Consider the following 25386-nt stretch of genomic DNA (forward strand, 5'->3'; position numbering starts at 1 on the left):
TTGGTAGCTGGTAAATATAATAGAATTCTTAAGTTACAAGTTCATGAACATAAATATCTGATTATGTGTTACCGGATAAAGTTGGTTAGTTGTTTTGTTGATGTTAACAACTATATGAGACAAACAGAAATTGATGGTTGACACGTGGTTTTGTAATATGTTGATCATACATTACTTAGCTTATAACTTAAGAAGAAGGGGCCCTATCTGTTATAAAGCAATACTAGGTACATGAGAAATATAAAAAGGATAAGTTATAAGTGCATGAGCTTAAAGTGGGTAAATAAAGTTAATAAACTATTGTTGTATATTGACAAGATATGTAAGAACTGCAAAAATAGAATGTTTGTAGGTGGCTCTGTTAAATTTAAGTAAAAAAGAGAAAATGTGTAATTTTAAAAGTTGTGAGAAGAGGAAAGACTCTACAGGAGGCTGGGGTCTCCAGAGATCCGAAACCAAATCCTGAGGGAGCTATATGGATAAGTAAAATAAGATGAGGGATGGAAAAGGATAAAAAGGTGATGATCTTGTTTACAACAGATATATGAGTGGTTTTGTAATAGGTAGACTCAACTTATAACTTAAGGAAAATAAGCCCTATCTGTTATAAAACAACACTAGGTACATGAGAAATATAAAAAGGATAAGTTATAAGTTCTAGATAAGTTGATAGACTATTGGTGTATGTTGACCAGATGTGTAAGAACTGCAAACGTAGAATTGTTGTGGTGACACTGTTAAATTTGAGTAAAAAAGAAAAATGTGATGTTTTAAAATGTTGTGAGGAGAGGAAGTTGTGAGAAGATAAGTTGTGTCGAAAAGAAGCATGGAAAACATTAGATGTAGGATCCTGAAATTTAGGTTAAATAGAAAGGAGTGGGGAAAGATAGAGAGTTTGATGTATTGAAAGAGGTTTTGGAGTGAACTAAGGAAGATGAATAGTTGAAGAACGAATAATGATAAATGTAAATTTTATTGTAGAAGTAAATTAATAATATGGGTTATGAGAATAATTTGCGATGGAGTGGGAGGAAGTCTTGATTGAATGAGACATGGCGATTAACACAATTTGGACTTTTTTGTTTTTCTTTAATGATTTCAAGGTCTTCGTATAGGTCTGGTTTGAGAAAGTTTTTTTTGGGGATATTGTGGATATGTGATACGTCTTCTGGGATATTGAGGGTGTGGTTATGTTCTTTTAGATGTTGAGAGAAAGTGGAGGTGTTTTCTCTTTTTGTGTGCTGTAGAGAGCGGGAAGACAATGATCTACATGTTCTTCCTATGTAGGTGGCATCACAATTTGAACATTTTAGTCTATAAACACTACTACGGTTCATATAATTGATGGGATCTTTAGAATTAAATATGTATTGACCCAAATTATTGGGTATTTTAAAAGAAACGTGGATATTTTCAACCGAACGTTTGATGAGATTTCGAATATCTCCAGAAAGACTCTCGTGATGGTATGGAAGCGAAACATAATTGGGTTTGGTGGTAAGGTCTCTGGGGAACGCAGTCTCCTGCAGGGTTTTAAGGCGTCTTCTATGGATGAGTTTGTTGATGATGTTGTGATCATATTCATTATTTACTGCTATTTGTCTGAGAATGTTAAATTCTTTTTTGTAGTTTGAATGAGAAAGTGGAATGGTTTCTAGGCGATGGATGTAACTATGAAAAGCTGCGTATTTGTGTGATATAGGGTGGTTAGATGAGAAGGGTATTACATGGTCGGTCTGTGTGGGTTTCCTATAGATACTGAAGTCGAGGTGGTCATTTAATCTGGTAATGATGAGGTCGAGAAAATTGATTGACATGGACGATTCTAGTTCCATGGTGAACTTGATATTGGGGTGATTTTGGTTTATTTTAGAAAGTAATAGTTCAGCTGAATTAGAGTTACCTGAAATGAAGACATCCACAGCATCTTAAGACCAAAGTATACAATCAATGCGTACTCCCTGTTCTCACTTTGTAACGATGAGTCCAAGCCATCACCGTTAAACCAGCGTGCGCGCGAACCAACCCATGAAGTAGGAATGTATCGACAGCAGAAAGGGCAAAACTAATTACCAAGCTCCGCTATATAAACCGCAACATTTCCTGATAGAGAGAGAATCGACAGGTGTTGACTGAAGGTTCTCTTCTTCCCTACCCCGGCTTGTGGACGTGTTGAGTTCACAAGTTGTTCCGTCCCATACCGCCGTTACCCGAAGAGCGTGTTGAGCTCTTCACTACCCGTACTCTGAAGCAGTCGTGTTGAGACTGTCGAGGAGTGTCCTATTAACCCGAATCACTTAAGGGACGTGTTGAGTTCCTTTCCTTTCTTTGTACCTATCGTCCGCTGTTATTAAATCGATACAACGTTCCCGTAAAATTTCAAATACACACTCGCTTGCCGATAAGACTAATTTCATATGACAAGGTCAAACTTAATTTGAATAAATAGGCCAGGTACTGAGAAGACTAAACCAAATTGTAAATATGTACATAAGATTTTTGTCAATTTAATTTAAGGAAGGCAATAAAGTTTTATTTTTATTTTGAACTCTGTCTCTGACTGTCTAAAAGCTACCCGGATAGTGACTCCCACGAGAGGACATCACAAATGGCGCCCGAGCAGAAAAATACGTTTTAAACAATAATACCGACCGAATTCCGAATTTTATTTTCATGAGACAGTACTACATTTCAAATTTTAATCAAATACAGGGTGATTCACAGTTCAAAAATGACAGACGCTCCGGAAACGTCGAAGGTTAGTTGGGTGTACCTATTAAAGAAAGACGAACTTATAGCCGAATTAACAAACAGAGAACAGCCGACGGAAGGGAATTTCAGCGAACCAAGAGCGAAATTAGTTGCGATCATCAAGGCACCAACTCAAAAAGGCCAAAACCCAGAGGAAATAGAAGAAAACCAGATGGAAGACAGACAAAGAAAGATGGAAATAGTACGCAAATGGGGGTTACACTTTGACGGTTCAAGAGACCCAATAGAATTCATAGAACGGTTGAAAGAACTCCAGACAGCTTACGGCCTACAAGACACCCACGTTTTACAAGCTCTACCAGAAACATTAAACGGGAAAGCATTACTATGGTACAGAAACAATAATAAATATTGGAACGAATTAAAAGACTTCGAACAAGATTTCCGCAATTTCTTCGTTTCCTCCGTTCTCACGCAATCTCTGGAAGCTCAAATCCGGAACCGACTCCAACGAAACAACGAAGGTGTAAAAGACTACATCATTGATATACAAACAATGATCAGAAGACATGGTGAATTCAATCACCAAGAAGAACTAAACAGGATATACACCAATATGAACCCGAAATACAAGTTGTATATAAAGAGGCAAGACGTATCGTCAACACAGGACATCATCAGACTAGCGGAAGAATATGATATGGTCCAAAAAGAAATATATAACAGAAACAATACAAGGTGTGACTGGACACAGGCAAATAGTCGTAATAACAAAATACAGAATTTCGACAGACAGACTTGTTGTTGGAAATGCGGCCGCAGAGGCCACAATAGAAGAAACTGCAGAGCTATCGCTGTACTCTTCTGCAGCCATTGCGGAACCCGAGGAACAACTTCCAATAACTGCCAATGTAGAAGCCGACCGGAAAACTCTAACAGGACTGGACAAGAAGGAGGCAACCCAGTCAGCATTTAGAGTCCTCTCTAACAACCTCCAGCTACGCACACTATACAGATCAACGACCCCACACAACGATAACGTTCAGCAACGGTAAAAAGTTAAGAGCACTAATAGATACAGGAGCCCAAAATTCGTTTATAGGACAAAAAGGTAAAAAAATATTGGAACAATGTGGAACAAAAAGCGACAGAAAAGCTTTAAAGATCACGCTGGCAGATGGAAAAACCAGCAACATAGAAATCTGTTTTACAGCAAAATGTTCCATAGACAACGTTTGGAGAAAAGCCAAGCTACATTTTTTACCAAACCTAGCTTCAGAAGTAGTACTGGGAATGCATGAAATAACAAGATGGGGCCTTGATTTATCAAACATCTTAAATAGAAATCGCGTAAGAAGGAGAGAACAATACCCAACCAGGACAGAACACGGATCCAGATCGTACGATGCAGACAATAACCGAATACCGACCAATTCCAGGGTCAACGAAACACCAACCGCAAGATATCCGCTCCAACAGAGAAGCAAAATATATAACAAAACGACCTACCGACTACCGACCGATACCGCGGTCGAAGACCAGACCGAAAATATACCGACTACCGACCGATACCGCGGTCGACAACCAGACCGAAGATATACCGAACTACCGACCGATACCGCGGCCGACGACCAGACCGAAGATATTCCGTCATACATACCGGAATGAATTCAATTCAATACCGAAAAAAAAAACAATTACAGGAATTGTTACTAACAGAATTGGAGAAATTTAAACAAATTAAAGGAACAACACATCTAACCGAACATACAATAAAACTCAAACATAATACACCGATCAAACAAAGATACAGGCCCCGAAACCCTACAATGCAGATCATAAACGATGAGATAGATAAGATGCTAGAAGAGAACGTGATAGAAAAATCTAATAGCCCGTACAGTTCCCCCATCGTCCTAGTAAAAAAGAAGGATAACAACGGATACAGATTTTGCATCGATTTTAGGAAAATCAACGACATCTCAGAAAAAGATGCCTACCCATTACCGTACATCAATCATATCCTAGAAAAGTTAAAATCTGCAAAATATTTTACCACGTTAGATCTAAAAAATGGATATTGGCAAGTACCACTTTCCGAAGCAAGCAAACCCTTGACCGCTTTCATAGCACCAGGAAAAGGACTATTCCAGTTCAAAGTACTTCCATTCGGATTACTAGATACAATAATCGGCCCAGAAATGGAACCACATGCATTCGCCTGTTTAGACGACATAATAGTACTGGGGAAAACGTTCGAGGAACATATGGAAAACTTAAAAGAAGTACTTCACAGACTACAGCAGGCCAAACTACGAATTAATATAGACAAATGTAAATTCTGCAAAGAAGAGATAAATTATTTAGGCCATGTAGTAAACAAAACGGGAATAAAAGTGGACGACAACAAGACAAAAGCTATAGTCGAATATCCCGCGCCAAAAACCGTTAAACAACTACGCCGATTTTTGGGCATCATCTCATGGTATAGGAGATTTATAAAAGATTTTTCACGAACTACAGCCCCTTTAACAAAGCTACTAAAGAAAAAACAACATTGGACTTGGGACAGAGACCAAGAGGAAGCATTTAACAAAATAAAATTACTACTGACACAAGCTCCAATACTGATCTGCCCGGACTTCCAGAAAAGATTTTTGTTACAATCGGACGCTTCGAACCACGGTTTAGGAGTAGCTTTAGTACAAACAAACGACGAAGGACAGGAACAAGTCATCGCTTACGCAAGTCGAACCCTAACAAATGCCGAAAAAAATTACAGCGTGACAGAAAAAGAACTACTAGCGATCATCTTCGGTGTAGAAAAGATGAAACCCTACATCGAAGGATACCCATTTTCAATTATCACAGATCATCAAAGTCTACGATACTTACAAACAATGGAAAACCCTACAGGTAGAATAGCTAGATGGGCAATGCTGCTGCAACAATTTGACTTCGATGTCATTTACAGAAAGGGCTCCCAGAACGTACTGGCCGACGCGCTCTCTAGAGAACCAGTAGATCTGGTTTGCATAATAAACGTAGAAGATGTAGAACCCGACGAATGGTACAATAAAGCTTTAAATAAAATCCAGACAAATCCGCAACTATTTCCAGACTACTCTATCAAAGATGGACTTCTCTATCGACACTTCTGGGACAAATACGATTTAAAAGAGACAGAGGTATCCAACCCCTGGAAACTATGCATCCCAAACCACAAGAGACAACAACTCCTGGCAGAAAACCACGAGCAACCGACCGCAGGACATCTAGGAATAGCCAAAACAATAACCCGCCTAGCTAGAAAATACTACTGGCCAGGGATGTTTAAAGACGCCGCAAAGTTCGTCAGGAACTGCAAGAACTGTCAGCAATTTAAGCCGCAACAAAGCTTAACTCCAGGCCGCATGCAATCTACACAAATTCCGCCACATCCATGGCACACCGTTTCAACCGACATCATAGGACCCCTTCCAACATCCAGCAAAGGAAACAAATATATAATGACATTCCAGGACACCTTTTCAAAATGGGTCGAAGCCATACCGATCAGAACAGCAACGGCAAAATCAGTCTGTCAGAACTTAAAAGATAAAATCATTATGAGATTCGGATCACCCAAAGAGTTAATATCAGACAACGCAAGAACATACGAGAACAGGGAAGTACGAAAGTTGCTAGATGAATTCCAGATTTCTAAAAGAAACATTCCGCCATATTCACCCCAGAATAATCCAGTAGAAAGAACAAACAGAGTAATCAAAACAATGATAGCTCAGTTCTGCGATAATAACCATAAGAAATGGGACACGAGCCTTCCAGAACTACTATTCGCATATAATACAGCTAAACACGATTCAACGGGTTTCTCCCCAGCCTTCCTGAACTTTGGACACGAACTAGAAATTCCAAGTAAAGTCGTAAAAACCCCAAACGACACACAACATACCGATCAAAACATAAAATGGCATAAACTACGAGAAACATTCGAACTAGTACGTACAAACCTGGCAAAAGCCTTTACAACTCAAAGCCATTACTACAACTTACGACGAAGAGAGTGGAAACCCACAATAAACGACAAAGTCATGAAAAGGGAATACCAACTCTCAAATGCCGCCAAAAATTTTAACGCCAAATTAGCACCGAAATTTTCAGGCCCATATACTATAACAAAAGTGTGTTCTAATGTAATATTCAAATTAAAACATGATAAAAACCGTACAATAACAGCTTATATCAAAGACCTAAAACCCGCATTTACCGATTTCCCTACTCCTTAATCAGTCCAAGCACTTACAGTCAACACCAAGTAGTGACAGTATATTTTAATACAGTTTACCAGTAACCTTCAAATATAATGTCAGACACGTTAGAAATATATTACAGTGACATAGAAATGGACGGCACAGTTACGCCGCCACCATACACCGTTCCAGAATTAATATCACCATTGGGGAACACACCAAAACCTAACACCCCGGGCAAAGGCTGCGAGCCCCTGATAAAGGCTATTTCCAAATTTAAAAACCTTTTCGATGAACCAACCATGGGCATCACAAAAACTCAGAAAGTCCAGTCAATTCCAGTGTCAATCCCGCTGCTCTCACTAATTCCGCCGCAGCATAAAGGAAAAAAATACAGACTGAGACTCCCGAACCGGGTGCTGAGGATAAAAACCAATAATTGAAGCCCCACGAAGGAAGACGGTTTTTAAGAGAGAGGAAGACGATTTTTTTTTAAGAAGACGATATTTATTTTTTTTAGGGCGGACATTTTTTATTTCGATGTATTGTAAATTTTTTTTAGGGTAACCAAGTACCTGGCAAGGAATAAAAATAAAAAAATTTTGTTCCAAATTTTTTTTTTCCAGGAAGAGGGGGTGTAACGATGAGTCCAAGCCATCACCGTTAAACCAGCGTGCGCGCGAACCAACCCATGAAGTAGGAATGTATCGACAGTAGAAAGGGCAAAACTAATTACCAAGCTCCGCTATATAAACCGCAACATTTCCTGATAGAGAGAGAATCGACAGGTGTTGACTGAAGGTTCTCTTCTTCCCTACCCCCGGCTTGTGGACGTGTTGAGTCCCATACCGCCGTTACCCGAAGAGCGTGTTGAGCTCTTCACTACCCGTACTCTGAAGCAGTCGTGTTGAGACTGTCGAGGAGTGTCCTATTAACCCGAATCACTTAAGGGACGTGTTGAGTTCCTTTCCTTTCTTTGTACCTATCGTCCGCTGTTATTAAATCGATACAACGTTCCCGTAAAATTTCAAATACACACTCGCTTGCCGATAAGACTAATTTCATATGACAAGGTCAAACTTAATTTGAATAAATAGGCCAGGTACTGAGAAGACTAAACCAAATTGTAAATATGTACATAAGATTTTTGTAAATTTAATTTAAGGGCCTGCGTAGCGCAAGCGGTAGGATGCTCGCCTCGCAAGCTGGTGGTCCGGAGTTCGAATCCTACCGCCGGCAAGAACATCTAGACATTTTAAAAATGTCTATAGGCCCCAGGTCGACTCAGCCTGAATAAAAATGAGTACCTTGGGTAAAACCAGGGGTAATAATAGACGGTTGAAGCGTAGCACTGGCCATGTTACCTTCCTTGTATACCGTAGGCCCTAGATATAGCAGACTACCCTGCTATACTCCCAAAGCCGCGACAGCGGTATAAAACGGGAGACTATTATTATATAATTTAAGGAAGACAATAAAGTTTTATTTTTATTTTGAACTCTGTGTCTGACTGTCTAAAAGCTACCCGGATAGTGACTCCCACGAGAGGACATCACAACTTATGGTTCCCAAACGTGGACATTTATAAAAGCAAACATGGACAAAATCATAAAAACCCAAAGAGCAATGGAAAGACAAATGTTGCACATAAGACTAATGGATAAAAAGAGAAACGAGTGGATAAGAGAGAAAACAAAAGGGATGTTAGACAAGAAGTTGCAAAATTGAAATGGAGATTTGCCGGACACAATATAAGACAAAAAGAAGACCGATGGAACAAAATTCTTATAAGTTGGAGGCCGTGGGAATATAAACGAAGCAGAGAAAGGCCCCAAATGAGATGGGCAGATGATAACAAGAAGCACGTGGGCTCTAGGTGGATGACTATAGCGACAGACAGAGAAGAATGGAAAAGGATTGGGGAGGCCTATGTCCAAAGATGGACCGAAGAAGGCTAATTAGATAGATAGATAGATAGATAGAAATGAAGACTAAACAGTCGTTAACATAGCGAAACCAATGGAGTATTTCAGGATTTTTCATGATCTGTGTGGATTCTAAATGATCCATAAATACATCAGCTAATAGAGGGGAGAGACAGCTACCCATGGTTAAGCTATCAGATTGTCTATAGTATTTGTTGTTGAAGACAAAGAAATCTTGATGTAAACAAAGTTGTAATAGTTGGATAATGGAGTTTGTAGTAGATAGGGTAATGGAATTGGCTCTTAGAAGAGAGTGATCCAGATTAATTGTTTCTTGTTTAGGGACAGAGGTGAATAGATTGCTAACATCAAATGAGAGCATAGTAATGTTGGGGTGAAGATTAATCTGTTGTAGGTGAGTAACTAGATGACGTATTTTTGACTGAGGGTCACTTTGCACCATATTTTTTGTAATATGGTGCAAAATGTTCTGATAAGAAATCTGTAAAATGTTTGATATTTTCTTTTAATTTATATATAAACTTTTTAGAGGGGTCTGTTGTTAGTAAAGTGAAGTTATTATTATTGAGGAAAGTAGAGACTTTATTATTGTATGAAGTTTGGTCTAAAATCACTAGGCAGTTACCTTTGTCAGCTTTGCTGATAATTAAATTATTGGATTTGATTTGATTTTTGATAGATTTGACAGTATTTAAGTGTTCATTACGTTTGTTTTGAGAGATTTTAGGAAAATTAGGTGTGAGATGGATGTTTTGGTCAGTGGAAGAAAAGTTGATAGATGAGGGGGTGTTGTAAGTGCTGTTGAAAAATTAAAAGAGGAATTTTTATTTTTGAATTTGTGTATAGTATTAAAACAGGAGTTTCTGATTGAAGTTTTTTTATTTAAAGGAACAGAGAGATTTTGGATGATGATGTCTAGCTCAATAGAGAGACTCTGAAGGTCTTTTTCAGAGACCTTATTTGGAATGGAGTATTTGAGGCCTAGATTTAGTAGGTGAAGTTCGTTATTGTCGCAGGTAACTGAAGAGAGATTTTTTAGTCTTGGGTGGAAAGAAAATTTAGAGAATTTACTGGCGGTACTGTTACTGTTACGATTTGATGAATTAAGTTTTTTTTTTTAATTTGATAGTTTAATTTTGATTGTAATCAAACAATGTAACTTTTATCAAATTCAACAAACTTAATATAGGACACAAATAGATCTTGTGAGTTCTAACTCCTCTGTAGTGAGAAATATTGAAAACGGTCTACCATAACTTAACCCATAAATCGAAAAAGGTTTAATCGAGACAAAATTTCGGCAATTTACCCATAGGGTGTTGTAAGATTTTGGGATACTGTTTCCAACATCTAATAAATTTGGACAATACTGAAATAACTGCTTGTTTAGAAGACAGTATCTAATAGTAGTAGGGTAGTAGCAGTAGTAAAGCGAGATTGTTTGGGTAAAAAAACGCATGTTTTACTTCATATGACAAGAAGGACTGAGATAGACCACCATCTACTCTTAGACAATGAGTATTAGGGTAGGTGGGGGTAAAAGTCCGCACTTTATATATATGCAATATTTGCCACACTTTTGATTGCAGTATACATATTAAATTTGTCAGGCCATTAGGATAACTAATGCCATTAGCTCTAAATATAAAACAACAGCTAAACAGCTGTAAGAAAAAAAACTATAGCGGAAAGTACAATATTTTACAAATCGGATTCTTGCCCCATTAATTGGGGCAAAAGTCCGCATAGCGGATCTTTGCCCCCTTTGAATAAAAATAATTTTATAAAAATAAAAATTAACAACGTATCAAATAAAAATCTTTATTTTGTCAAAAAACATGATCTAAAAACTTATAAACATACAAACAAGTAAATATATGACCTAAACACAAAAAGATAAAAAATAAAAGAAATTTTTAAAAGCTGAAACACTTTTTAGGTTACAACTAGTGCAACATTAAATCACTTAAATCGGTTGAAAAGCTCACAAAGTCCTTAAATCTAGCAGAACTGCCTAGCAATGGCTTGGAAAGTTTCCTTATAATGTCTGTCTTGTTAACAAAAAACTCTTCTTCAGTTTCTGAAAAACGCATTGTATTGGGTGCCCTTCTATAATAAATACCACTGTAACCCTCATCTACTATTACAGTAATTCGCATAACATACATTCGAAATGAGTCCTTGGTTTTGCCGTAAACTTTTACTATAGCAAACTCTCCTGGACTTAATTCGGATAATTCATTATCAGCATCACTTTCAGAAAAACTTGAATTGCTGCTACTATCATGAAGTGATATTTGCGCGTCCGAGTCAGAAGAATATTCATATTCCTTTTTATTTAGTATATTTTGTTTTTCTTCAAATACTTTTCTTACTGTATTTTTATTTTCCTTAATGCTTTCCTTCCTTTTTTTCTCGTTTATTTTGTATTTCTTCTCCAGCTCTGAGATTTCCATTTGCTCTTTATGTGGAGTAGATGTCAGAAGTGTAGATTTCAATCCTTTTCTTGTTCGTTTTCTCTTTTTTGTTAGTTTTGGCAACGGAATGATATCTGACGGTAACGTAGTAGACATTTCATTTTTCGAGCTTCCGGGTTTTGATTCCCGGTTACTTGAAATGCTAGCTCTATCTGGTAGATTTTCAACATTTCGTTCTTCTGCTTCACCACTTGCTTCTTCTGCTTTACTATTTAGTTCTTCTGCTTTGTCATTTTCCTGACTTTTGTCTTCGTCAAATACAATTCTTAATTGTGTATCTTTATTATTTCGGTCAAGATCATCTACTTCTTCTTGCTCTTGTTCAGTTACTGGAGAAGGTAAAAAATCTTCTTCAGTAAAGATATTTTCATCTAAAGGGAAAATACCTGTCATTTTAAATCCATTAACAGCTTTTTCTATAGTAGCAGTTTTCTCATAGGCCTGCTTAAATAATCCAGCGACGTGGTATTCTGTGACTACTTGACCGGGATTAGATGTGGTCCAATTATCACACAAATCATCATAGTAAGCTTTTAATGGCCTAAAAAAGTTTCTGTCCAGTGGTTGAGTTCGATGGCTGCTATGAGGTGGGAGGCTGAGCAAATGGATGTTATTATTTTTTGCGTAAGTGATGGCTTCTAGAGTGGTATGGGATATGTGGTTATCCAAAATTAATAGCACTGGGCTTTCAGCGGAAGGATTTGTATATTTGCGAAAGTGCTCCAAAAATTGAAGAAACTTAACGGAATTCATGTATCCAGAATCAGTTACAGCCAAAACAGAACCAGTTGGAGCGTCCTTTATCAAAAGAGGATTTAGTCTTTTGCGTGCGAAAATAAAGAATGGTGGAACATAGTGTCCTGTTGCACTCATAGGACATGCAGCTGTCACAGTTCTTCCTTGCTCTGCAGCTACATTTTTTGCTACTTCTTTTTTTCCAGTGGGAGCAACATGTTTAGGTAATTTATTTGGCACTGTTTGTAGACCAGTCTCATCCATGTTGTAGATTTTATTCGCTGGAAATTTATATTTCTCCAAGACAGATTTTAAATTTTGAAAATACTGTGTCAATTGATGTTTGTTGAACCCCATGGTCCTAGCTACACTGGTTTTTCGTGGTGTACGTAGTGAAAGGCGGTTTCGTTTCATAAAATTTCTAGTCCAATCTCTACCTGCTAGTTTTGATTGCTTAGAAAATTGATGCTGAATACCATTTCGTTCTGCAAACTGATATGCCAGAAAACGAAGCGATTTTAGGGTGAGCCCATAGAAACGTAAGTCTAAAGCTTTACAATGGTCCACTATTTGCTTTTCCTGTTCTGGAGTAAATACAGGTCGAAATCTACCCAAGAAATTAACGCTTCTGTCCGCTTTTAGCCTCTTTCGAATGGTAGATTCATCATAGCCAAGAGTTCTACCTATTTCTCGTGTTGATAGACCCCTTTCCTTTAAATGTTTAGCCTGCATAAAAACATCGTCTGTAAATGGTCTTAGGTTCTCATTTTTTCTCTTGTACGTCCTAAAACAAAAACGTAATTTTTACAAACAAACAAACAAAAACGTAATTTATACAAACTTCTAAAAAAAACTTTATGAAATAAGTAAAATTCTAGATAATAAACAAAAACTTCCTTAATGAGGCAAAAATCCGCATGCGGATCTTTGCCCCTTCCGACATGCGGACTTTTACCCCAAAGTTCACTATTAATTTTAGCTAGGCTTGTTTGGAACAAACTAACCTCAAATTAAAGATTTTGTGTCTTAACATTATTTGCAATAAACCGGCTTACATAAATTAGTTAAAAGACTTTTTAGAAAAATAGTTTAACACATACAATCTTCAAAAGAATGAAAAAAAAAATTAGATTAGAACAGCAAAATTTAAAACTTACCTCATATTTTCGTTAACTACCGCCGCACGAAACACGTGTATAATCTACAGCGCTGTTCGAAAGGTACTGACCGATCCATGTGTGAATCAAGTTAATATATTCGCTCTGTCATCTAGAAAGCGTGTGCGGATTCTTACCCCATGCGGACTTTTGCCCCCACCTACCCTATCATCTAAAAATACTCTCAACTTACGAAATGGTTTCGGAAACGAGTTTGATTGAAAATGTTCTTCAAAATGCTTTTCCTGTGTAAATCTGCAAAGAATAATCAACTAGCTTTCCAATTCTACCAAAGCCAAGGGTTCACAGCGTTTCGATTTTTTATAACGAGAGTTCTGCGCGAATTTCAGCATAAAAGCGAAAATTCTTTGGATCGAGGTAACAGACGATTAATTTTTTAGCAAACAAGACAAAAATGTTCCTTACGAGTGGAAACAAACACTAAAGTAAGGATTTTTCCTCCAATGAGGGAGGAACCTCTGGAAAAATTAATGTAATATGCAGAAACGAAGGACCTGTTAACCAGTCTCATTTTGATAGAAAAGCAGCCGGTAGCATACCTCGCGAAGGCGCATCGGCTGCATTATTTCGAGATTTAATATAATGCAAAGAATAATTTTGACTATAGGTCTGGATATACGAAATGCGATTTGCGACGAAAGTTTTGAATCTCGAGGGTACTTTTAATCCAGTGGAATACGATTTGAGAATCTAACCAAGCATACACATCTTGAAATATTATATGCTTCCACGACTGTAACACAAATGACATACGTTTTACTAAATGAACAGCAGCTAACAATTTCAATCGAGATATAGTAATCTGTTTTATAGGAGCTACTTTCGATTTGGCACACAGTAAATTAACTTGAACTAGGTTACAAGTATCATTACTACGAATATAAACGACACAAGCATATCCCTTTTCTCTAGCATCGGCAAATCCATGAAGCTTTGAGATGGGACAAGAAATATTCAAAAAACGATTAATTTTAAACTGTGAAATAAGAGATTATCCCATTTAAGACCTGTTGCCCAAAGTTGTTGGATTAAATGTTTATTGCAAAAGGTAATAGATGTCAAGTAACCACAAGGGTCCTAAATTCGAGCTAATTCGGATAAAAACGATCTTTTGATACAGAGGACCTCTTGCAATTTGACTGAAAATTGAAACACATCGGACTGTGAAATCCACTTTAAACCAAGGATTTTTAATGAAGGACCATTTGAATAATTATAATTATTCTGCATAATAATTCTGCATCAAAATTAATGGAGTGAGGATTAATACGGGATTCAGGAATAGCAACACCAATTTGGTATCATTTCCGTAACTCAAAGCCTCCTAACTTTAACATAGAGACTAATTCTTCAACTAAAGTTTGTGCGTCTTCGAGAGTTAAAGCACCAAAAACAAAATCATCTATGGGAGTTCGGTTCTGCATCGATAACTATAATGTATTCAATATGGGCTCCGAATATTTTTAACATTAACAAAGTTTAATGTAAGTTATAAATTGCGAATCTTAGTGATATATTGAAATAAACTGTAAGTGTACAAACTCTTTACATAATATCCAGTTAAATTAGCATTAAAGTCACCAAATTGCAATTATTTGTTATTGTTGTCAATAAACAAATCCAGTTTTACCAGCAAATAACCGCTTTTAGTAAAGACCGATATACCTGTTTTAGCAGGTGTACAGGGTCGGACTTACTTTTCACAAACGTTTATCGAAATGAATTCAAACATGGAATCACACAATAGTTCTACAATACAAGACCATCAAAATCAAATAAACACATCACAGTCATACTCTTCGGCAGCGTCGAGAGTGCAATTTCCTTTAAAGTCCCAAGCAATTATCTTTAGTGCCTTAGAAAACACCAAACTTCAAGACTACCTTCTCCCACTTGGAAATATAATTTAACCGAAAAATATAATCTTCTCTTCTAGATTATCTAATAATCGTATATGTATGTATTTATCCAATAAACAAATAGTGGACGATTTTATGAATAATCATGGTCAAATAGAAATACAATGTGAAATTGTCAGAGCAAGAAGGTTACGCCAGCGGAACGACTTGTGCTCTGCGGCGTATGTCCTTCAATACCGCACGACTTACTAATCAATGATTTACAAAAAATCGGCATAATTCCTGTCTCCTCCATGACCTTCGTCAAAATAAGTGCTTCTATGCTTGAGTACAATCACATCCTTAGTTTTCGAAGACAAATCTATATCAGTCCTCACAATCTAACACTACCAGAGTCATTTACTCTTGTTTTTGACAACACGACATATAGAATATTCATTTCTCAAGACAGTTTAGTTTGCTTTAGATGCAAGAAGCCAGGACACATCGCTTCACAGTGCTTCGAACCACTAGCTCAACTAAACCCCAACCAAACAATGAAGCATCGGTATCCAGCGCAACAAATATATCCTTGCAAGCTTTCAATGACACAAACCCTTCTCAGTGTGAACAAATGTCTATTTCTAATATCCCGGAGATACCCAACAAAGTAGATGCATCAAATAAGGACAGTCACATAATTAATCAACCAAAAAGAAACTTTGATGAAATTATTTCACCTGAAGCAGATCCATCTTCAAAAGAATATAACATTTTTCCACCACCTAACGTCCAAGCAAAATCTAAAAAAAGCTAAAATTAGTTCAGCAAGCACTTCTGAATGCTCATTTTCTCTCTTACTTGACCCAGCTAAAAACTACATAGAAAATCACCCTCTACCTTTCCCTCTAAACGTTGATCAACTTAACATGCTCCTAATGAATATCACGGGGTCAACAGATCCTATAACTATAATTCAAGAATATACCACAGACCTACCAGCTTTGTCCTATATGCTCAGTCAAGTTTATCCCCATTTAAAGGAAAGATCCATAAAACGTAAATTCACGTCCGTAAGGAAAAAAATCCATAATTGTCTTAACAGTAAGGCATCGGAAAGTGACACATCTCAGCCAACATTAAATTCAAGTCTCTACTTCAGTGGAATATTGATAAGAAGCAGATACTAGTGCGCGTAACGCTATCACCAATGACGCATCAGAAACAGAGTGTCGGAGTGTCGCAGGCGATCTAAAAGTTTATTTCAAAAATAAGGTGTTAAGTGCGTGGAATCGGGAGTGGAATGACTCTAGTTCGAAACTCAGAACCATCAAAAGTGATATTTTTTCATGGAAGTCCACAGCCAGAAATAGAAGATGCCAAACTATTATTACACGTCTACGACTTGGACACTGTAGGTATACTCATGCCTATCTCTTCTCAAATAGTGAACCTCCAAAATGCGAAACATGCAATATAGTAGACAGTATAAAGCACTTCTTGATAGACTGTCCTAAATATGTAAATCAAAGACAGTCTTACAATTTGCCAAATAACCTGAAAGCACTCCTCAACAAAAGTTTAGACCCGAATAATTTATTAGGTTACTTAAAATGTGTAAATATGTTACACACAATTTAACTTAATTAATTGTTACAAATGTTCAATTGTTCACAAATTGTAATTAATTGTTACAATGATTGATTGTTACAAATGTTAAATTTAATATTATTACAAATGTTACAGGAATGCCGCTAATAACCTTTGGGTGGATGCGACTTTGTTTCTTTAAATAAAAAAAAATCATTATTGTACGAAGCATTACGAATAAGCGAGGCGGCTTTAGGAAAACGAGAGCATTCGTCTAGATACGGCTAGGATAGAGGATACGGCTAGAATAACATTCCAAAAGTAACAGTTAACAACCAAATTTTATTTCAAATTTTTAGTAAAAGGTATAAATAAAATACCCAAACGGACTATATCACAAATACAGAAGTTTTCGGAATTTAAATTCCATCATCAGTGTAACAAAGTGTACATGCTATGAACCACTAAAATATATGGGTGAAAACCCTTTAAATGTTATAAATTTACAAATATGTTACATTATATGTTATTAAAAATTAGGATGTTTAAGTTACCGTTGGAATTGGTAACATGGCATATATATATATATATATATATATATATATATATATATATATATATATATATGTCAATATCTTCCTGCAAATTGTCCACCGCAAACATTTTTTCTTCTACTTTCTTGACGTGGTTCACATAATAATGCCACTGCTCTTTAGATACGCGTTGATAAGCTTCTTTTTTAACCTTTCTACCATTTTTTCTTTAAAATCGACGTTGTTTGAAGCCACATACCTTTTCACTTGACTCCAGACCATCTCATTCAGCTCGCAATGGTAAGGCCTCAGTCTCAAAATCTGAACGTCATATTTTTACGCAATTATTTTAATTTTGTACTTGTGCTCGTCTCTAAATGAGGCCGCAGTATCCAGTAATTCACTTTTTAGGTAATCTTCCTCGAAGAAACTGTTCTTTTCGATTAGCCAATCCTTGATTTGCCCTCTGTTCCACAATTTTTTCGCGGATCGCAATTTCGGATCCCGCAAATCAATTTTGCGGGAGTGGTATGACGCGTTATCCAAAACGACAATGTTTTCTTTATCTTTCGGCAAGTTTGGAATTATCGTCTTCTCAAACCATTCTTCATATAGATCCCCGTCCATTTCGTAGTGGTAATCAGCGGTTCCCTTCTTGGCCAAGAAAGTTAATTAAACCCATGCCACAAAACCGGTTTCGCTTCCAGCATGAAGAAGAACGAACCGAGGACCTCTTAGTCCAAGAATCATCGATATAAACAAGGTTTACATTATCCTTCTTCCTCAATGTTTTTATTTGTATGAGGTACTTGTGTCTCCAGGATATGATATCTTTTCTTTCCATCAGTATCGAATCTCGGTCTCTTTTACCATATTCAAATCCCATGTCATTTAGTAGCCTACGAAATGTGGGTTTTGAAAAAGTTGGTTCATCATCCTTCACTGTGTTCATTATGCTGTCGACGGTTGGTGGTATGTTTTCAAAAAAAAAATCATGAACTCGTCACTCATCAATCGTGAATTGGACTGGAAACTGTTTTTCTTTCTTTTTTGTACCGGTTTTAGTTCGTCTTGCTGGGCCTATTCGCGGATGTCATAAATTTTGCGAATACTCACACCGCACATTTTCGAAACTTTTTCCACGGTAATAGTCAAACTGTCACCATTTTTTAAGTTCAGATGATAGTTCAATACATTTAACACCACACGTTTTACTTGCACACTAAGAGTCATTTCCTGTTTGAAATTCACGACAGATACTGGCAACGGCTCCGTGATGTGGGTACTTTCATCCGCTTGCGAAAATGAAATAGAACTGAGCTTTTTCATAGTTTTTGCCGACAAGTTTTTGGTAATGGCCAGTACCCAAATCGACAAAGAGACATGTTTGCGTGGACAATGAGGATTAAAACTGATTCGCTTCTCCTAATGACTTTATAAGTATCTTTATTTCCCCAAGAATGTGTTTACAATGGAAGCTATTGAAAATTGATAAATATAGATAAGCTATCGACAATGAGTTTTTGATATATTTTACTTTTTTTGGTAACTCTTTTATTTATACATCGATATGATTGAATCATGCTTTAGTTAAAACAATAATGATATAGTCTTATATACAACCGTAAGTAGATGAGTAAGAGGGGTACTGGATCAGAGTAAGTACAAGAAGTGATCGACAATGACCAGAAGGTCGTAGGAACTGGTCGCTTATCTCTAGATCTCTTCTTTGTCGAAGAATTGTCACGTTACCTGCCTCACCTGTCTCTTTGTGACCTTACCTGTCTCACCTGTGTGCAATTACCTATCCTGAAGAAGTGATCTACAATGACCAGAGGATAGCTGAGGAAGTTCAAGAAGCGATCGTCAATGATCAGAGGGTCGTAAGAACTCATTGCTTATCTCTAAATCTTTTCTTCTCTCCTTCTAATAGGTCACCCTGTATATCGAGTGCAAAATTTATCGCTTATCTTTCGATCTCCTTTTCTTTTCATTAAATTTGTACAGAGTGATAGAAATAAATTTTGTACTGAGACTTGGAAAATTTTAGGCGTTGGTGAGTTAAACAAAATAAATTTTTTGTGTACGGACTTGCTTAGCCTTATACAATCTATCTAGCCTAGACTAGCCTAGTCAGATTAGTCTCATGTGTACTCTTGCAAATTGTAGAAAAATAACTTTTTTATTAAAATATATTATACTACTGATAAGATTTATTTTTATTATAATATAGCCAACCTTCAATAACCGAAAGATACTTTAAGGGGGTCAAAATTAATTAAGCTCACATATTTGAACATATTATACGTGAATTACTAGGTAATTTTCTAAAATATTTTGTATTATTTTTTAGTGCCTACGCGAAAATCAGTTGCCCACTGACATTTTTCTAAGTATACTTAGATTAACAGATAGCTGTGATGAATTAAAAAGTACCAAAGATTTAATATCTCTCGAAATACAAACTTTGGTAGGTTAAATGATCTCTTTATATGTTCATCAAAAAGTAAATGATTTCTATTTTATTTTGCTTCAATTTTTAGAGATCTCGCGACTCTGGAAGAGAAAGTGATCTTGCTGTGAAACAGCAATTGAGTAGCTTATATTATGTTCAAAAATTAATAGATAGTAAATTATCAAAAATGGGAAATACGGACAATTCAGGTAAAATTACTTTACATATTAATAATTCGTATATATATATATATATATATATATATATATATATATATATATATATATATATATATATATATATATATATATATATATAAAGTAGTTGGGTATTATTGACTGACACGTTATGTAAAATAAAGTTTTATTTTGAGGTTGCAGTCATTAATAGGGCAGGAAAGTAAAACTCTTTGTTCGTTAATCAAGCTTTCGCAAAATTTATTTGCTTCTTCAGGATATGCTAAAATATGATATCAGTAAATACAACGAAATTAGAACTAAATAGCATTGTATAAAACTAGTATAAAAACTTACAACATGAGGTTAATCCATTAAATTTTCAAATTTACAAAACATTAAAACTTAGCTTATTAAAATTATACAGTTATGTAAGTACAATATTCCAATTTGATTTAATTTTGTAAAAATTCATTGTGACATTGATTATGTTGATGTTTGATTTATGTCAGAAAGACACTCGTTTCTGTTTATTATATTTTTTGTTGTTGATAACTAGCTCTTGATTGTTATTATGGTTACGTACAAAGTGGCGCTAAATATGAATATTTAAATTTTTTGAAATTATAATATTTGTAGTCAGAAAATCTAATATTGGAAAATTATAGTATAGTAAGTTTTTATACTAGTTTTATACAATGCTATTTAGTTCTAATTTCGTTGTATTTACTGATATCATATTTTAGCATATCCTGAAGAAGCAAATAAATTTTGCGAAAGCTTGATTAACGAACAAAGAGTTTTACTTTCCTGCCCTTAATGACTGCAACCTCAAAATAAAACTTTATTATATATATATATATATATATATATATATATATATATATATATATATATATATATATATATATATATATATATATATATATATATATGTTGAAAATATCGGGTATGTGGTCTATATTAAATAAAAAATCTTTGTTTTTTCTAAAGCTCAATATTTCGCCATTTATTTGATGGCTTCATCGGGAGTAACTGTAAAAAACAAACATTTCAAAACACTGACGTACACTTAGATTTACAATACAGAAATTAAAAGATTATACACATAAATAAAATTGAAGACTAAAATAACATTATTGTTGATGAAACTGTACATTTAATAAAATGCATGTTAAAATTTAAAATATTTTTGAGCACGTTCGTTAACAATAAATAAGATGGAACAAGTAAAAATTATTTCAAAATGCAAAAAATAACAATGTAAGAAAACATTAGAGGAATAGTATTTCTTTAATTAATCATTAAGGCTAGTTAGTATGATTAATCATTAAGGTGAGTGTAGTTTTAAATTTTGTTTAATATATTGCAATATATGTTGCTTAATTGCCCCGTGTCTGTTTTATAATTTAAAGTTTGTTTATTTTTGTTAATGTGGTACATCTCCAAAAATAACCTACTTTTGTAATTTTCAGTCTGTGCCAAAATACGAGTATTATTGTAGTCTAACAGATGACCGGTGTTTTTGTAGTGTTCAACAACTGCGCAAGAATTTTTTCCTAAGCGGCAATCACTTTTATGCTGTGTGATACGTTGTTTTAGCCACTGCGATGTATGGCCAATGTAGCTTTTTTCACATACTAGACACGGTATTTCATATACCACATTACTCCTATATAAGGTTGGTACTGGGTCTTTAATTTTAGAAAAAAGTTGTTTGCTATTTATGGTATTGTATTTAGCTATATTAATATTGGAAACATCTTTAAATATGGATACGACAGACTGGGTTAGACCGTTAATAAAGGGGAGTTTTTTGTATTTGATTGACTCATTGTTAGAATCAAGGACAGGACCACCATAGAAATTACTGCTGCAAATGAGTTTTTTTAAAATATGTTTAGAATAGCCGTTGTTTCGAAAAATTTTGTAAATATGTCCAGATTTTTTTGTAACAAATTATCATCAACAATGGACATTACCCTGTTTTTCATACCCAATACTGTATTATAATTTTGACGAGTGGTGTGGTTTGAAAAGTAATTCATATACCTTCCCGATGCTGTTGGCTTTTGGTACCAATCCAATGTCAGAATATTGTCATTTGTTCTTATTACCTTTGTGTCTAAAAATGGTATACTAAAATCTGTCTCGGTTTCAATTGTGAACTGAAGATGTTCATTAAATGAATTAAAAATGTTTAATGTGGTATTGATGTGATAAGATGGAACTGCACATATGATGTCATCGACATATTTATATATAAATGGTAATTCGAAAGGTAATTGTGTGATCACATTGTCTAAGAGATGATCAGTTACAATAGTAGCAAGGATGGGACTAATCGGGTGTTCCAAAAATTTGGGAGTAAAATTTTTCATTGAAACTGAAATAAGTGTTGTTAAAAATGAACCTGAGAATTAGTAAAAAATTACCTTTAGATAATGTCGTGTAGTCTTTTATAAGGTTCCAATTTGTTTCTATAATGTCCGTGACCATATTTAATGGAATGTTTGTAAATAAAGAAACTACATCCAAAGAAATCAAAACATAATCTTTTGGTCACCGCATTCCCCTAACAGCATCGACAAACGTAAATGTGTCCTTAGAATTATAATTATTGCGAGATTCAAAGGCATCATTTAATATATCAGCAAGAAATTTAGAAATGTTGTACGTAGTGGACTTTAAAGAACTTACAATAGGTCTGAGAGGAACGTCCAATTTATGGATTTTAGGCAAACAATAAAGTTTAGGAAAACATGAGTCATAGATTGTTAACTTTTTTGCAACTTGTTCAGTAAGTTGATGTTGGTTTTTTAATGTTTTTATTAAGTCATTATATTTTTTCTGTATCACTGTAGTAGGGTCTTTGTCCAAACGAATATATGTCGATCTGTCGTTTAACAACGTTAATGTTTTGTCGATATAATCCTGTTTGTTCATAGCTACCGTACATCCACCTTTGTCAGATTGTAAAATATATATGTCTGAATGCAACTTCAAATATTTTTGAACATATTTAAACGTTTTGTTTAATGTTGTGGGGGGTTTAGATGTTGAATTGTGTAGATAATTAGTTACTACATTTGTTACTTGTGCCCTAAGTAGATCCTTGGATTCAACTGTCACCTCAAATGATATTTTCTACATCTGCTAAAAAAATATGTAGTATATGTAAACTCTAATTTCACTATTTGGGAGAGTGAGTCATCATTTGAAGTCGTAGAAGTGGGGAAAGTCGTATGAGAATCCAGTGGCGTACACTCACTTTTATTTTAACGTTAATTATATTATATTGTTTAAATATTATTGTTCAAAATAGGCCACAATATATTTATCTGCAGGTTTTTACTGAAGTTTCCATCTCTATATCCAAAGACCGTTTTCAAAGATATAAATTATAGTTATATTTATTTTATTTGGTTATTATTTTATATTTATATATTCTTATATTATTTTCTTTTTTTTTTCTTAACTTTAAAAACGGTCTCTGTACTAGAGATCGAAACGTAAGTAAAATAAACATGTAAATAGATGTATTGTGGCTTATTTCCAACATTCTCCCTAAAAATACGGAATGCCACAAGCAAAAATCCACAGAAAAATAAATATTGCTATCATTTGTATATTTGAAAACGATCTCTTTATATAGAGATCGAAACGTCAGTAAATTAAACATTTCAATTAAATATATTGTTACTTATTCCCAACATTATTTCTAAATATACAGAACGGCAAGCAAAAAGCCATAGAAAAATAAATATTACTATCACTTGTATATTTGAAAACGATGTCTTTATATAGAGATCGAAAAATCAGTAAATTAAACCTATAAATAAATATTTTGTGGCTTATTCCATACAGTCTCCTAAAAATACAGAATGCCACAAACAAAAAGCTATAAAAAACAAGTAATTTTGCAGAAAGCTTACTGATGCCACCAGGCTGTCGCGGAAGTTACGCTAAAACGTCTTTTGACGTGACCCGTCCTTAAAGAGTTACACAATGAAATTTTTTTAAAACAAATTTTAAGACAGTTTCCACACCACCCGAGAGGTATGTCTTGTGGCGCGTCACTTTTTTTTTAAATGGGTGTTCGCCAAGAGCCATATTATCCCATTAAATAAAATAAACAAAACACTTAAACAGTATAAAACAAAACAAAATAAAATCCTATAAAATAAAATAAAATTCTATACACACAAAATAAAAATAATTTTGGATGTAACAAAACATTGTACTATTCTATTTAAACACAAACACTATACACACTTACTATGTTCTTCTCGTTTTTTTTTTTGTTTTTGGTTTTTTTATGCTGATGCCTACTAAACTATTAGAAAATATTATTCGCTGTCTAAATCTGAAGATGCAGTGCTGCTATCGCTGTCATTATCTTCACCTGGTGTAATTATAATTGGCTCTAGTAAAACTTTGGCATGAGTGTCAAGTTCCCACATACGATATTCTTCTTTAATTATGTGGCCTATACATTTAGCCCATTTCTCTGGAGTTACATGGATAATTGCTTGAATCAAAAGTTCCTTAACTTCGTTTAATTTGAGCGTTTTGTTATTGCGTGCTACTTTTCCTTTCACTTGCGCCCAGATAAGTTCAACGGGATTAAGTTCGCAATGATAAGGTGGTAGACGTAGAACTTTGACACCATAATCTTTTGCAGTTTCATCCACAACATATTTAAGATTTTCACTTTTCCTTAACCGTGCAATGTCAAGTAGTTGAATTTTGAGCATTGATTCTTCGTATGCAATCCCCTTTTCTGTAAGCCATTCTTGAATTCTCCCTTTCCACCATGCCGTCGTCGGTAATTGTTCTAGTCTGCGGCTATGATATGGCGCATTGTCCATAACAACCACAGACCCAGATTCCAATTTTGGTAAGATTCTCTTAAACCAGCGCTCAAATACTTCGGAAGTCATTTCTTTATGATAATCACCTGTTTTTTTCGACTCAAATTGAAGCAAACCATCATCAAAGAACCCTGTATCACTTCCTATATGGGTGATGATTAAACGCCGTACCTTTCCTGATGGAGCTTTTAATCCTGTAGACCAGCCTTCTATAAATGCTTCGCGTTTACTTTTGACATTTAAATCTTGCCAAACTTTTCCAACTGTATGACCTTCGTTAATCCAGGTTTCATCCAAATAATATATTTTGCATCCAGTGCTGCGACTTTTTCGTATTTCTTCTAAATATTTTCTTCTCCATAGAATAATTTCATTTTTTTCTAATAGCATATTTTTTCTGTTGGGTTTTACATATCGAAAGTTCATTTCGCGCATGGTTCTGATTAAGACCCTATGAGATATCTTGGGTAAAGAGTCATCTTTTTTGAGCTCTTGAGAATTTTTTTTCAATGTTGGAATTTCACTCCGAAAATAAAATGAATGAATTTTTCGACGTATAATATTCCTTGTCTCGTCATCGAAAACAATGCTTTTCCTACCTCTAGTTTTACCTTTTTCT

At 35.0% G+C, this 25386-nt stretch overlaps 2 protein-coding genes across 5 annotated transcripts in view; one reads left to right on the forward strand and one right to left on the reverse strand.

Annotated features, from left to right (window-relative positions):
* Positions 1-25386, forward strand: part of LOC140441409 (sorting nexin-13-like) — a 1016720-nt gene that overhangs the window by 351672 nt on the left and 639662 nt on the right. For 3 of the 4 annotated variants that reach the window (XM_072532120.1, XM_072532119.1, XM_072532121.1), the window contains exons 6-7: positions 19616-19732; positions 19806-19926. The exons of the other annotated variant lie outside the window; for it this stretch is intronic. In XM_072532120.1, the coding sequence (XP_072388221.1) occupies positions 19616-19732; positions 19806-19926 (238 nt within the window). The remainder of the gene's footprint in view (positions 1-19615; positions 19733-19805; positions 19927-25386) is intronic. 4 annotated transcript variants of the gene reach the window in all.
* LOC140440903 (uncharacterized) lies at positions 10858-13435 on the reverse strand. The gene is made up of 3 exons (XM_072531267.1): positions 13281-13435; positions 11372-12907; positions 10858-11164 (listed from the first exon to the last, which is right to left on the reverse strand). Exons 1-3 carry the CDS (start codon positions 13283-13285, stop codon positions 10858-10860), a joined length of 1848 nt encoding a protein of 615 aa, XP_072387368.1. The 5' UTR covers positions 13286-13435.

The sequence above is a fragment of the Diabrotica undecimpunctata genome, chromosome 5, assembly GCF_040954645.1.
Source record: "Diabrotica undecimpunctata isolate CICGRU chromosome 5, icDiaUnde3, whole genome shotgun sequence".
Lineage (NCBI taxonomy): Eukaryota > Metazoa > Arthropoda > Insecta > Coleoptera > Chrysomelidae > Diabrotica > Diabrotica undecimpunctata.

Excerpts from the sequence above, each read along its gene's own strand:
- LOC140440903 (XM_072531267.1), bottom strand. Across the intron at positions 11,165-11,371 it reads ACATCTACTCCACATAAAGA|TGATGCTGATAATGAATTAT; the intron begins GCAAATGGAAAT and ends TTTTTCTGAAAG.